The sequence below is a fragment of the Emydura macquarii genome, unplaced genomic scaffold (assembly GCF_026122565.2).
Source record: "Emydura macquarii macquarii isolate MOO-44397 ecotype Brisbane River unplaced genomic scaffold, CSIRO-AGI_Emac_v2 contig_1897, whole genome shotgun sequence".
Taxonomy (NCBI): Eukaryota; Metazoa; Chordata; order Testudines; family Chelidae; genus Emydura; species Emydura macquarii.
In genome coordinates this window covers 326848-340935 of record NW_027132034.1, presented here as the reverse complement: position 1 = coordinate 340935, position 14088 = coordinate 326848, and the positions used below count along the sequence as shown (strand labels likewise).

Here is a 14088-nt window from a genome sequence, read left to right as displayed (position 1 = left end):
ATTAATTTGGATGTTTTTCCCATTCCTCCACTGATCACAACCCCTAGGAAAGCAAGTTGCAACATAGTATTAAAATGTCCCGGTACACTAAGTTACAACATCATAAAAAGGTCAAAAATGAATTGCAAAACAAAAAGCATATAGAATAAATCTGCTGCTGCTGCTATTTGTTACTTTTAAAAAATGTTTATTACATATTGGGGCATGTTGCTTTAAGTAAGGACTATACCAGTCTCAGAGTCTATACCTAATGTAATGTAGTAGTGACTGTGCTTTTTTTAAAGCAGTGTTAAAGGAAACAAGAATATGCAAGGCATTTTAATTAAATACTCCTCAAGCTATTTTCCCCAGGGATGGCCGGTATTTGTGCACTACATTTTCTGAGTTTAGTTAGGAATGTGTATGTTTAATGTTTGGATTACACAATTTTAGCTGGCTGCATTTCTTCAGAGTTACACAAAGCTGTGGTTATATAAACTATAGTATATCAAGTGACTTCTTGGCAACAAAATTGTTTTGCAGGCATGTCACTCTGTCTTTAAAAGTAGGATAGGCCCTGCCGCCCATGCCTCAATAAGGCAAACCTCTGTTACATTTCCAGTATGTCTACATTGCAGTTAAACACCTGCAACCGGCCCATGTGGGCTGATCCCGGCTCTTGAGGCTCAGGCTGTGGGCCTGTAAAATTGCCGTGTAGCCATCTAGGCTCTCAGGCTAGAGCCCGAGCTCTGGGACCCCACAGTAGGGGCTGGTCTTGAGCCTGGGCTCCAGACATACACTTGAAGTCACTGGAAGGCCTTTCCATACTGCCAGAGCAGTGTAAACGGGCCTAAGTGCAACTGAGAAACAGGCCCTCAATTTTGCTTTAAAGAAAGATGAACTATTCTCACTGGCTTAAAAAAAAAGCAGCTCATTCCCAGTTTGAATTTGTCTAGCTTTAGCTTGCGACCACTGGCTCTCGTTAAGCCTTCGTTGGCTAGGTTAAAGAACCCTCCATTATCAGACTCTTCTCCCTGTTTAGGTACTTTTTGCATATTTAGCTGGAAAATATTAAATTCTCATTTCAAATATGTATACCATGAGCCAAATTCTGCCCTTGATTTTGACACTGTGAAAATCTTGTGGTGGTTACAACATCACATCCCAAACAGCAGTTGAAATTTCACACATCTACAATGAAGAGTGATTAGGTCAACAACATGGAGAGAAAACAAAATCAAACAATAAAGACTGTAAGATAAGCATATTTTCCCTTGTATTTGCAACCAGCAATAATCAAGCAAATTCACTCAGACCTGTAGCTGATGATCATACTAATTTCACAGAAGTCTGCATTATTACTTCAATCTTAAGAATTTCTCAGTTTGGCAATGAACAATAATCCATTTATAATTCATTTCAAAAAGGGGAAAGAGCATTTACTTTACATTGTGTTTAGCTCACATTCATTTTCTGTATTTCTCCATCCCCACAGACATAAGGAGTGTGGGGGTTAGGAAGGAGATTGTAAATCACTATGCAGAATTCGTTAATAATGTATACATTTTCCTCATCCATTTATATAGGCCTGTCGAATTTGATGAATAAATGGAGAGTTATATAACATTTCTCCCTTGCTGAAAGAATGCACTTATCTGTGTAGCTATAATGTGCAGAAGAATGGCTATGTATTTGCTTTTGAAGAGATGAGAGAGAGAATAATGCTTGCCTGAATAAAACCTACCCCCCTTCCATTCTTTGTTCTCCTGCTTGTGCTGCTCAGAAGGTCTCTTTGCATACTCTGTTCCATGAATTCTCAGGTCACACTGCTCTCCTTGTGTACGTATGGCCTTGTCCATATGCACCGTAGCTCTGATTTAGCAAGTGGTGTAGCTGCACCAGCGCTGACCTCTACAGTGTAGAAAACAGCAAGCCAGGGATTGCATTTAGCAAGATGTCCTTGTCTACCTTTGCGGTCAGCACCACTTCAGCCATACTGACTGCACTCCGGATTAGCCCTGAATGAGCAGACAAGGCCTATCTCCCCGTGATGTAAATGGTGGTTATCTGACTGACACGGGCAGGAATAAGTTGATCCCATTGAATGGGCAATATCTTGAGGCATCTACTCATTTTTTTATTATAACAAGTTCTCATTGACTTCAATAGAAGTTTGTTTTAGTAAGAATATCAGGGTTTGGCTCAAGAGCAGTTAATTACCAGAGATTTCAGATCTTCATTCAGGAAAGCCGCTGAATGTTACTGTTCCAAGGAAAAAGAGAAGGGGGAATAAAATCCTAGTATATCTTCCAGCTTATTTGGCGTTTTTAATTTAAGAGCCAGGAGAAATATAAGACATTGAAGTCAACCCTAAAAACCTGCTATCAAAAATTATTCTCCCAGGTATTTTGAAAATATATAACAAAAAGGTAATCCCTCACCTGTCCTACATTATACTGTGCTGGCTCTGTTACACAGGGCCAAAAATACCTGAGCAATATTATTTTTTAAAATGTTACATTTTTCAAGACAGCTGTGACCCAGGAATCTCTTGGTGCCAACTGGCAGAGAGCACAGAAGTGCATAGAGTTTTACAGGAATCCCCTGGACTGGATATATGCATAATAATTCTCTAAAGGATGAGGTCTCTACCAAGAGCCAGTAGCCCATCATAATCACTGCAAAATATATGTACGTATAATATTTAAGAAGTTACATGTCTATACTGAAAATTATGTTCTTAAGGCAGGTAACCAGGAGGTGACATGTCTTGGACAAGTTCCTTTCGAGAGTTGCTCTCTCAGGTCATGTAGGCTTTGTATGACTCAGAGGAGATGCCTGTTTGCATACTGAGCCAAATGCTAATGAAGCAATTGTGACATCTTCAAGAGAGGAAATTTACAGGAAGAAATAAACAGCAGACGGGGATTCATGTGTAGTGTTAAGACAATGGATTGCTGGCGTATATATATATATATATAGGGGTTCAGAGACACTCCACAGCTCCTGCACTAATGAGGCTTCATGTCTTATGAATGCCAGGTCAGGCCCCAGACCAAATGGTGCCCCAGGAGAGGAACATCTTTGGTGCCCCCACCCCTGTCCATTCATTACATTTTTGAATACCTTATTTTTTATTGCATTTGTAGCCCATTTCACTACTTTGATGCATGATTTATCCCTGTCATATAAGAGGATAAATTTGCACGCTGGATCTGTAAATCTGTAATTCATGCCATATATAAGCAAATAAAAAAAATTGTTCCCTTTAAGCTTATAGAAATGATGCAAGTACGGCTGGTGGGTTCGCAAACGCCCGACACAATGTGTATGGTGTGATCACGCGCCTCTTAATTTTAGTCGCCTTTCACCCACCAAATTTATGAAGTCAATCAACTTCAATCCGCAGTGTTGACATACCCTGACTGTGTCTGTGGATCTACATTCATCTGACCCATTGGTATTGCTAAAAAGGAATAAATGGGGGAAGAGGCTTTAAAACCCTGCTGGGTACATTTGCCGAAAGGGGGACTAATCCTGGCACTTGTGATAGACAGGAACTTCACCCTAGGGCATTTCTAGAGCCAAAGTAAACAAGCGTGCCACTTGCAAACTTTGTAAGTTTTTTTTCCTTTGTAATTCTTAATTGTATATTTTAATGCATAAAATGAAATTAATTGCACAGAGTCCACAGCTATATCATAAATAGTCTGATATATTGTGACATGGAGAGGATGATGGATGTATATCTCTTGTCCTATTGTGAAGTTATAGTGGAGCAGGCTGAGTGTAACAAACTGGGAATTAGGGACTCATTTATTGCTACTGGCCTGTTCTTGCAAATATCACTTTCTTTTCAAATGAAGGCTGGTAACCAACATGTCATCAAAAGTGACCAGTACAAAATTGCCAGTCTGTGGCAATGCTTATTCAATATGCAAAAAATTCTGGGGCACGTTGTCAGCTGTGCAGTGATAAAATAGCTGGTAATCCAGTTAATCATCCAAATGATAATTCAAATAACCATCTTCCTGATGCTCCCAAAATCCTATGCCTGGTCCTGTGCAGATGAGAATCTGTTGTCTTGGGTATAAAGGTGCTTAAAAATAATTGTTTTGCAAGCCCACCCTTAAACACCATGACCAGCTCTTCAGGTGAACATTTGTCTGCCTTGAGGACAACGAAGAGGGCAGAGGGCTGTGAGGAAAGTTTCTTAGTGTTTGGAAAGCATCCGGCACAAGGTGAGCTTTAACACAATATCTGCAAATAATGATAATTGAAGTTTGTAAAATATTTTTTTTCTCTTAAATCAATGCAAGAGCTGTGATAGAATTTGAACCGCTCTGAAATAATTTATGAATACTGTATGTTGACCTCATTATTGGGAAGGTTATTGTATGAATATATTAATTTGGTTTAATAGGAGTCTATAAAGAAAAACAAGCAGCAAGGGGGAAAAAATGGCTCAAGAGAAGCCATTTCTCCACAGATGCTTGAGGATTGTTAAGAGACAATGCCAGGATAGGAAAAGGCCTGGGCACAGAACTATCGAGCTTAAAAAGGGGTGAAGGCCGTGGTGTCCACTAAAAGGAAAGCAAAGCACAAAGTTTCCATTGTTAGCTGGGCCCATGGATGAAAAGAAATGGTACAATATAACAATAACTCCCCTTCATATTCACAAGGCAAAGCCAGCCCTCATACCAATCTGTACCTATTGCACGGGTGGGAGTGGCGTTCCAGCCATGGTAAGTAAGGGGCCCTTGCATCTATTATAGGGAAGTCTCCTTAGCAATAAACTCCCCAATGCACACTTAACCAAGGAGCAGGATAATTGGGCTCCCTTTTACCATCCAAAATCCGGTTTGGAGGAGGTGGTCTAAAGGGATTGGAGGAGAGTGTGGGTGAAATGTCACTGGAGAAAAAAAGGTTCACCCATTCCCTGACGCCTAACACCCATGCCAATGTCATGGCTAGGTATTATCTGTGTTGGGGCCCAGGACACCATCCATGGCAGGGGAATAACACGCAGTGACTATATTGTTTTGGTACTGTAAACTTGCGCCATCTTCCCTAGGTTATGATGTGTGATATCAGTCTCCTGAAGGTAACACAGGTGGAAAGGGAAGATTTGCTGCATGCATCTGGGTACAGGACTGGCCCTTATGCTACTATACTGTGCTCCGCAATGATGCCTGTTCATTTATCACAGAGTGGCGAGGAAAAGTGTTCTACAGTGGTGGAAAAGATAAGGCTACCCTCCCCAGAAACCTTCTGCAAAAGATTTCAGAGTACCTACATGGAAGTTTCCTGGAGATATCCACAAAGGATTCTCTGAGCATCCCTGTGCACATAAATAGTCTGTTCGGGAGTAACCCTTTGCTTAAGTTGACCAACACCCAGGAAGTACATCTCCACAAAAACACAAACTCCTTTTTCCAAGAAATAAGAAGGTGGACTGGGGCTATAACCACAGAAATGTGATTTGCTATACACACTCACCAGATGCGCCTTCCCTGGCATCAGTCATGCTGTCCTTTGTCAAGCTGGGCTGCTCCGGGGTAACAAACAGGTCCTGGCTCTTTGGGAGAATGGATACCCCACTCGCCTGCCCTGTTCTCCTCCTCCTCCTCAGAGTCTTCCTCATTCATCCTAGACTGCAAAGGTATCTATGCTGTGTAGTGGTACAGCAGTGGAATCACCGCTGAGAACTGCATACAGCTCCTCATAAAAACAGCATGTCTTTGGAGATGAGCCAGAATGACTGTTTGCCTTCCTAGTTTTCTAATATGCCTGCCTCAGTTCTTTAACAGGGCACTGCTGCGCGTACCGATTGTGGCCCTTCTCCACCATACCATGTGATATCTTCTTGTAGATATCCACATTTCTTTTGCTGGCTTTATGCTGAACCAGAACAGTCTTCGCCCCACAGGCTGATGAGATCCAAGACTTCAGGTCGACTCCATGTTGGAGTGTGTTTGAGGCATGCAGTTGCCATGAGCAGTTCAGCTACAAAGCTCACTCCACAATGACCAAACAGGAAATGGGAATTCCAACTTTCCCAGGGCTTCAGGGGAGGGGCTGTTTCCTGTCCACGTGGCCACAGTGCAGCAGAGTGCGAATGTCCACAGTGGTCACAATGGAGCATTATGGGATACCGCCTGGAGGCCAATGACATCGATTTACGTTGCGCTCTGCCTGCACTGACTCTCATTTGACCCACATAATTCTATTTCAGTGCTACGCCACTTGCAGAGGTGGTTTTATTCAGTCAAATTTTACCACGATTTAGGTCGACGGAACTGACACGCCAGTAGAGATGTATACTTTAGGTGGTAGATGTAAGCTGCATTCTGTCAACCTACATTGTCAGTGCAGACCAGGCCTCAGAGGCAGGACCTGCCACAAATGGGTAGTCATAAATACAATTATTTCCCTCTCCACCAAACATGAATGTGCCATCAATATTCTCACAGTCAATACTTATATAGTGTTAAGTGTACATTCAGATAAAACAACAAAAATGTTGAGCACAAATCTGTGGCTAAAATGCTGGACACCTGACCATGGTCAGTTTTTTGTTTTAAACATATCAGTAGTAGAGATGATTATTATTTTATCAAAATAATAATAATAATAATAAAAAAAAATCATGAGCACAGAAATCAAAGCTTGATTCAGCAAAACACTTAAGTATGTCAGTAGCTGCTTGACTTTGGAGATTTATAAATTCAGAGGAAAAAGATTTAACAGAAGAATTATTTGGAAAGACAATCAAAAGATGCATATTTATGCAATGAATGTATGCCTGTATGGAAAAGAAACCTATGCACTGAAATTATACACAGCATGTTAAAGCTTCCTAATAATCTGTCTTTATGAAAGAAGCCTTTGGAGACTGGGGGAGGTATTCTCCCTTTCTGAGAACAGTCTGGAAGAAAATCAGTCTTTTTTTCAAATGGAAGGGAAGAAAGGACAAACCTATAACTAACTTTGCTAAAACTTTTCCTGGATTTCCCTTTTACCCCTGCTAAAGTTTCTTTCTTTCTGACCTATGAAGAAACAAGGTATGTAACGATGGGGTGTATATCTTATTGTACAACACTGCAATCTGTTATGAATTTAAACTAGCAAAAGGAAAATTTCAAAGCCTTTTTTATTAAGGTACACCTTTATTAGTGTACCACAAGAGAACCTAATCCCATAAGCAGACACTGTTTCTTCCAAATATTTAGCGATGACCATTCATGTAATTTATTTTTTAATTCAAGAAATCCTGCATCATTTCAGAAGGCAAGATTGAGACCCAGGGGCAAATCAGTTAGTGAATGAATGGGAAGGAGAGAGGGATGGAAAAATGGAAGCAATATCCAGGCATGCAGGTGTGACACCTATGTGACATTTCTTTTTTCACTTTACACTTCCAGTCCTCTTCCCGCTTACTCACCAGCATATAACACTCAAGTCTTCAATCTTGCTCTCAAATTTGCAAGCAACATCCTGTACAGTCAATTACCTATTTTCCTAGATATTTGGCATTGCTCATCCATGTCTGAAGTGCTACTGGGCCTTATGGCAATTTTATAGTATAGGAGGAGCCTAGTAAAATGGGATTTGCAATTATTTATTGGTACAACTGTCTTGCATTAGAGGGGGGAAAAAAAGCACACTTCATGGACGTTACTTAGATCTGGCATCAAACTCTTAGTAGCGAGACTGGCACAACTCAATATGGCCAAATTGAACCAGACCATCTTCAAATCTATTCTATAGAGAGCATGGACCCTGGAGCTCAGAATTGTCCCATTATGTGCAGCCTGTGCCCCAGTTAGAACTTTACAACTGTAACAAGTTTAAAGTTTAAACATCTGCACAGAAACAGGATTGAAATGCAAAATTCCAATTTACTGCAAAAACATGTTTCATGAGTTTACCTAGTAAAATCTTCAAAAGCCTTACAGTATACATCACATTCTCATGACCCAGTTTACAAAATAAGTTAAGACAGATACTAAACAATCAGTGCCATGTTTAAACACAAAGGCAACCAGCAATGTGCATTTTAAAGCTTGAACTAGATTGAAATGGGCCAGTCCCTACTCATCCTCCAAGATTTTCAATTATCAATAATTTGGACCCTTCCTTGATTTGCCTTTTATGACAAAGGCAGTAAACTACTCAGGCAGATTCTAACCTTCTTGAATGGGGAGGTGGGATTTTCAAATGCAAAATTCTAATTAGTGCCAATGGCATTCAGTACACAGCATAACTGAGCAACTCAGCTTGTTATTGATGTAAAATGTAGATGGTGTGTACGTACTGCATCCAGGCAAATTAAAAAACTATAAACCTGATTTATAACCATTCATACTGTATTACATTTGCTAAAGAGAATTAAAACAAAATCAGATTACTCTTCTCAGAATGGCCACACTTCTTCTTCAAGAGTGGCCTTCCTTCAGACAAAAGCTGAATACCCCTATTTTCAGTACTGATATTTACTCTGTCCAGAGGGGATTGTTACAGGTCAGCACACAACACTTTCCCCCCAGGAAGTAAGTACATTAGCTCTGCAGCATTCTGTGCTTGCCAGTCAAAGGAGTTCACGTGTGTGTTTATTGTATTGCTGTTGACCAACCAGGGCAGAAGATGCTTGATCTTAATACACCTCATAAAATTACTGCAGGTTATGTAGATATTAAAAAACCCTGGAATTAGAAACTTGATGGATCAAATGCACCATTTTACATTTTGGACTTGAAGTTGTGTCAAGCTTGTGGCGGCAAGAGATGAGTTAGGCGGCAATACTCTAACAGATCACATACTGTCTGTGGATCCAAACACACTTCCTTTGACAGAAATTGGAGCAGGTGCAGGTCTTGTATCATTAGATTTACCACTACTAGCTACTTGGGTGGAGAGACAAAGTTAAAATCTAAATACAGGCATATGAGATTTTGGCAGCCTTAGTGTTCTTTAGGAAAGGAACCAATCTGCACAGAAGGGTAATGTGAAAATAGCTTACAACAGAAATTAACAATGGCATAACTCTACAGGTTTTGTTGTAGGGTTTTTTCCTTTTATATCAATCCCACCATGACAGTGAATGAGCGGCATTCCCATCATTTTAAAGATAGTTACACCTTAAAAGAGAGGATATTTATAAATGGGATAATTGTGATTATTTAAAATAGGGAATAGGGAACATTTTTCCTTTTTATGTATAAACAAAATACTTGACTTTCCAGTTGCTCTTCAAAATGACTAGTTTTAACCTTACAATGTAACCTCAGTGGCAACGAATTCTTTCGCTTACCAGACTTTATATAAGTGCAATAAAGACCAAAGCAATACAGATATAAAGTAACCTTTCAGAAATAGAAACTCCGCTTACAAGGAAACATTTACATGGATTTATATTGATATAATAAATTTAAAGATGCAGTCTTAGAAGCAGATGACATATCTGGGTAAGGCTGAAGGCCCATCTGTTTATTGTCTTTCAACTTTTGTATTATAACTTTAGCAAACTCCTCTCCTTGGCTGTCAGTTGTATCGAGTAGTTGTCGGACTTTTGATGTCCTTGTGGGTTTGGTGCTGATAAGTTCATAGTCTTCTTTCATGATTAAATCCCTTGATAGGAGGGCATCCAGAGACTGATTCAGACATGCTTCAGTCATCTGGCTGACAATGTCCTCTCTCCTACTTTGGATCCACTGATGAGCAATATCCTGTTGCATGGGTTCTATAGCAAAACCTAAAGTTGAAGAAAGAGTCGGAAACAAAGTATCATAGTTATCAAAGTGGATTTATAGTGCATATAATCAAGAGTGAATTGAGAAAGATCAGTCCAAAACCACACTTGTGATTAAAATACGACAGCCTCGTAATACTTTGCCACAATATTGCTATATTAGTCCAGATTAAAACTTACTTGCATTAATGATTGATTAAAATATTTCTCTTTACTTCATTAATTATTCTAATGGTAGGTCTTTATTTCTATGGGGAAGTCAAAGTTACAAATACAGCAGCTGTTCCTAAAATGCTATCATTATTCTGAAACAGGAACTCCATCCTTTCAATCCAATGCTTCCCACCCAAAAAACCCGTCACCTCCTGCATCAGCTGCAGGGCTGGATTACAACAATCAGTGCTTCTGCCTTTTTTTCCTATTAAAATAAGGTAATTTCTTTCACCTTTTTTGGCTTGCTCTATTTCTTATGTTCCTTAAACTCAAAGCTGGCTTTGCTTACAATTAACATGGAGATATTAGGATCAAAACTACCACATTACAGACAGAAGATGATATTGGGTTAAGGCACTGGACTGGGACCCAATATCAGAGTTCAAATCCTAACTCTACCACAGATTTCCTGTGTAATCTTGGGCAAGACACAATTTCTCAGTGTCTCAATTCTTCATTTGCAGAATGGGAATATAACACTTCATTTCTCCTACCTTATGCTGTAGGAGAAAGACATGATTAGCTATATCTAGATCATCCCAGATAAGCGTTTGTAATTGTACCATTCTACATTGTAATACCCCTTTAACAAATACCACACTGAAGCAGAACTATTGTACAAACCATAGTCACACTGTACATTCAATCTTCCTTACACTAAACTGTAACCTCTTCAGGGCAGTACTGCATTTTGTGTTTTGTACTATTTTGTTGGTGGTTCATAAATAATAGGCCTGTTCTTCCCTTCACACACACAAATTATTGGTAGTTGCACATATATCACGATTGTGAATAAATCCACCTCATTGACTACTCACTGTTTCCCTCTGATATTAGTGGGACTTAAAATTCCACCAGTTTGTGCTGTACCTGAGGAAACTGCTGATGACTGCAGCATGTGTGTCATAGGATGTGATGTATGTGAACTATCTGCGCCAAATGAGGAAGAATAATTGTGGTAGGGCACATACAATTTAGCACTCTGGGCTGGAGAAATATTTTCATCCATGCTAACAAGGGAGCATGGTCCTTCGGAACTGTTGTCTTTACCTTAAATAAAATAAAAAGAATCATATTACTTTGTGTTCAGACAAGAAACCAAAACTTAAGTTAGACATTATTTACAGCTCCTTTACAAAAAAAAACAAGTTAGTTGCATTCCTTTCACGTCTGTTCTCGCCAAACAAAATTCAGACTTTTCATGAATCTGAGGTTCATAGTACTTTTACTTTTTTTTCTTATTTATGTCAGATTTGGAGGATTTTTTGTTCTGTTTTGCAAAACATGGCTGAGAAAACCAGTTTTGGTCTGTTCCAACTTTAAAAAGCCTCAAGCGCCAGGAAATTCTGTCGTGGCTGGACCAGCAAGAAGCATTCCCACCAAAGCTCTGACTTCCAACTTTTATGTTGTCTAATTATTTCTTACCAGATTTATTTTAGTGCCTTTTAGCAGCACAACAAGTGGGATGGGGCTAAACCCTCCTAAAAAAGACTCAAGTGGAATAGTAGCATCTTGAATATTATTAGTCATCTCTACTGAAAGTCCAATGGAAAAAGCTGCTTTTTAGTCTGTTCTATTAGCTCTCTCTTGTGAAGATGCCCTATATGCTTTCATAAAAGTTTCATATGAAATCTTCTTAAGTAATTCATGTGGCAATAGAAGTTTGACTACTGTGTCTAACTTAATTCGAGGATAGAGAATTCATTCAATTGCAGAGCTGACTGAGTACGAGAACAAATGACATCGTGAAAGAGATGCAGCAGTACGGTAATAAGTTTACCTTGACGCAAGGTCTCAGACAATAAGATCATAGAATAAATATGGGCACAGTAACCAGTTTAAGCCTAAACTGTTTGTCACTTTGAGAACCCGTTAGGCCAAGTTTGTTTCCATACGAATTTTGACAAAACCCAACAACGGAGATGTTTCTGTTTTTTTAAACAAAAGTGCAATTCCAAAAGAAACAGTTTTTAACAAAAACATTCCCTGCAATGTTTGCATTTTATTATTGATTATTTGTATTACCACAGCACCTAGGGACTCTAGTCATGGACCAGGACCCCATTTTGCTAGGCACTGGACAAACATAGAACAAAACCCGGTATTTGCAACATTGTTCCAGTGCATGAAAAACAGAGTTGAAATTGATCATATCCAAAAGGTTAAAACACATTCCGTTTGCATTGATTATTCAATCAGGGGAAAGCAGTAAAATAGCCGAATATTTTATTTGCAACACTTTAAAAAAAACACATTGGGATGAATTACTTGCTCATGACAGCCAAGGGCAAATAGCATCCTTCTGCCGTGCTGCCTGAAATAGATCAGCCAGCATTTCAGGGCAGTTGATAGAAATCAATTTTTACTTTGTAACCTGTTTCTCGTCTTCTTAGATTGCCAGATTTTCAGGACTGATATTGTTCCTATGTTTGTGTTTGCCCGGTACCTAACACAATGGAACTCTGATCCAGACCAGTGCCTCTGGGCACTATCAGAATCAATAATAATTGCTCAAAACTGTCTTCTGTGAACTTTCACACAGAAAGGATCAGAGCCACTTGAAAGATTTCATACTCGGCCCCTAGAGAGCACAGACATGCCAACAATATCTCACAGTCAGCTGTGTCACAAAGAGCTGACAGAGCCAAAAAATCATCATTGGCATTTAATCTTCATACCATTGATAGATGAAGATCATTGGCTAATGTCATCAGCAGAGTTTCTATCCTATATATCCAAGCCTGAAGTCTGACAGGAGACTGCGGATACCCAAAGGGAGATTGTGTGCTGCCATGTAGACAGTCAATGTCAAAAAGTTTTGAGACCCTCCAGTGTCTTGTCCAGTCACATTCATTCTCATCCTTCCTACTCAGCCTAATTTTCCCTTGTCAGTTTCACCACATATTTCTAGTTAAACTACTTTGTATCACTCTAAACAATCCTTCTCCATCTCTTATGTTTCTACTCTGAAAATATTCATAAATGGACCGTCAGGGCTCAATGCGGCCCATGACCTTGCAGTTACTCCTTGTCCTTGCCAATGATCTGGTCATGTAGGGGGCAATTAGTCATCCCAGTGGGGTGTAATGGAGTTGGAGTGACTGACTGCACTTGTGGAGGACTTCTTAAGTATAGCTGGAAACTCAGTGTAGGGCAAGAGGCTGCAGGGAAGGAGGGACTCTTGTGCAAACCCACAAGGAACAGGGTAGATTTGGGGGCAGTGGGGTGGGGAAGAGCCCTGCGATAGGGTTTGTACAGGCTGAAATCAGGTAAGAAAACTCCCATGGAGCTCCTGTGGGGGACCCCTGAGATAGGGCATACAGAAATCAAGGAGATTCCCTAAGGGAAGCTGCCAGAGTCCATGAGGAAAGGAGGCGGTGGGGGAATCCTGCTGGGGAAGAAGCAAGATCAGAGAAGCTCTGCAGAGGTCAGGAGAAGAGGCCAAGAAGCAGGAGACTTTAGTGGAGTCCAAGAAGGGCAGAAGAACTAATAGTTTGGGCACTTGATCTTGACTTTCAGTTGGGCCTTCTTTTTTTTTTACCTCAGAAGGGACCTGAACTGTCATGTGACAAGGCTGAGGGTGGAGCCATGGAAGTCTCCATGACCAACAGGAGATGCTGGTGATGAGGACCCCTTGCAGCAGTGCAGCCTGAGACGAGGGGGTGCTATGGGTGCTGAGTGTGCCATCTTACACAGCCTCCATAGTTGTTGGTTGATGGTTAGCTAAGCTATAGTATACATAGCTAGTTTAATCCAGTCCCTCCAGCTTTCTCACATCCTGTATTGTTTTCCATGGATATCTTTCTGGTACTTCAGGAAGTGCCCAAACGAAACTCAGCATTACAGGTGTCTTTGCACCAGAGCTGAAGAGAGAGACTATTTACTTCCTCCTCTCTCTGATAAGCTCCCTTTGGTTTTGGTTTTGCAATATTAAACTACATTAGATATTGTTGCCCCATAATATTGCAACTCTGCTATTAACCATAGGTCTCTATCAGCATTAGTTTTCCAGGTTTCTCCTTGCTATTGAGACACAACAATTTGAATTTTTCCAAGCTGACTGATTTAGTTTGAGCCCACATTACTATGATCTCTAGGTTCCATTGCATTTTGCTGATATCACTGGGGTTTTCAGTATCTCGCAG

The 14088-nt window shown here is 40.1% G+C and overlaps 1 protein-coding gene across 1 annotated transcript in view; it reads right to left on the bottom strand.

Moving 5' to 3' along the window:
- Positions 1–6278: 6278 nt before the first annotated feature.
- Positions 6279–14088, bottom strand: part of RIPK2 (receptor interacting serine/threonine kinase 2) — a 42010-nt gene continuing 34200 nt past the window's right edge. Inside the window, exons 10-11 of the mRNA XM_067558251.1 lie at positions 10814–10993; positions 6279–9733 (exon numbers count right to left, since the gene is read on the bottom strand). Coding sequence (XP_067414352.1) covers positions 9381–9733; positions 10814–10993 — 533 coding nt within the window. The 3' untranslated portion in view covers positions 6279–9380. The remainder of the gene's footprint in view (positions 9734–10813; positions 10994–14088) is intronic.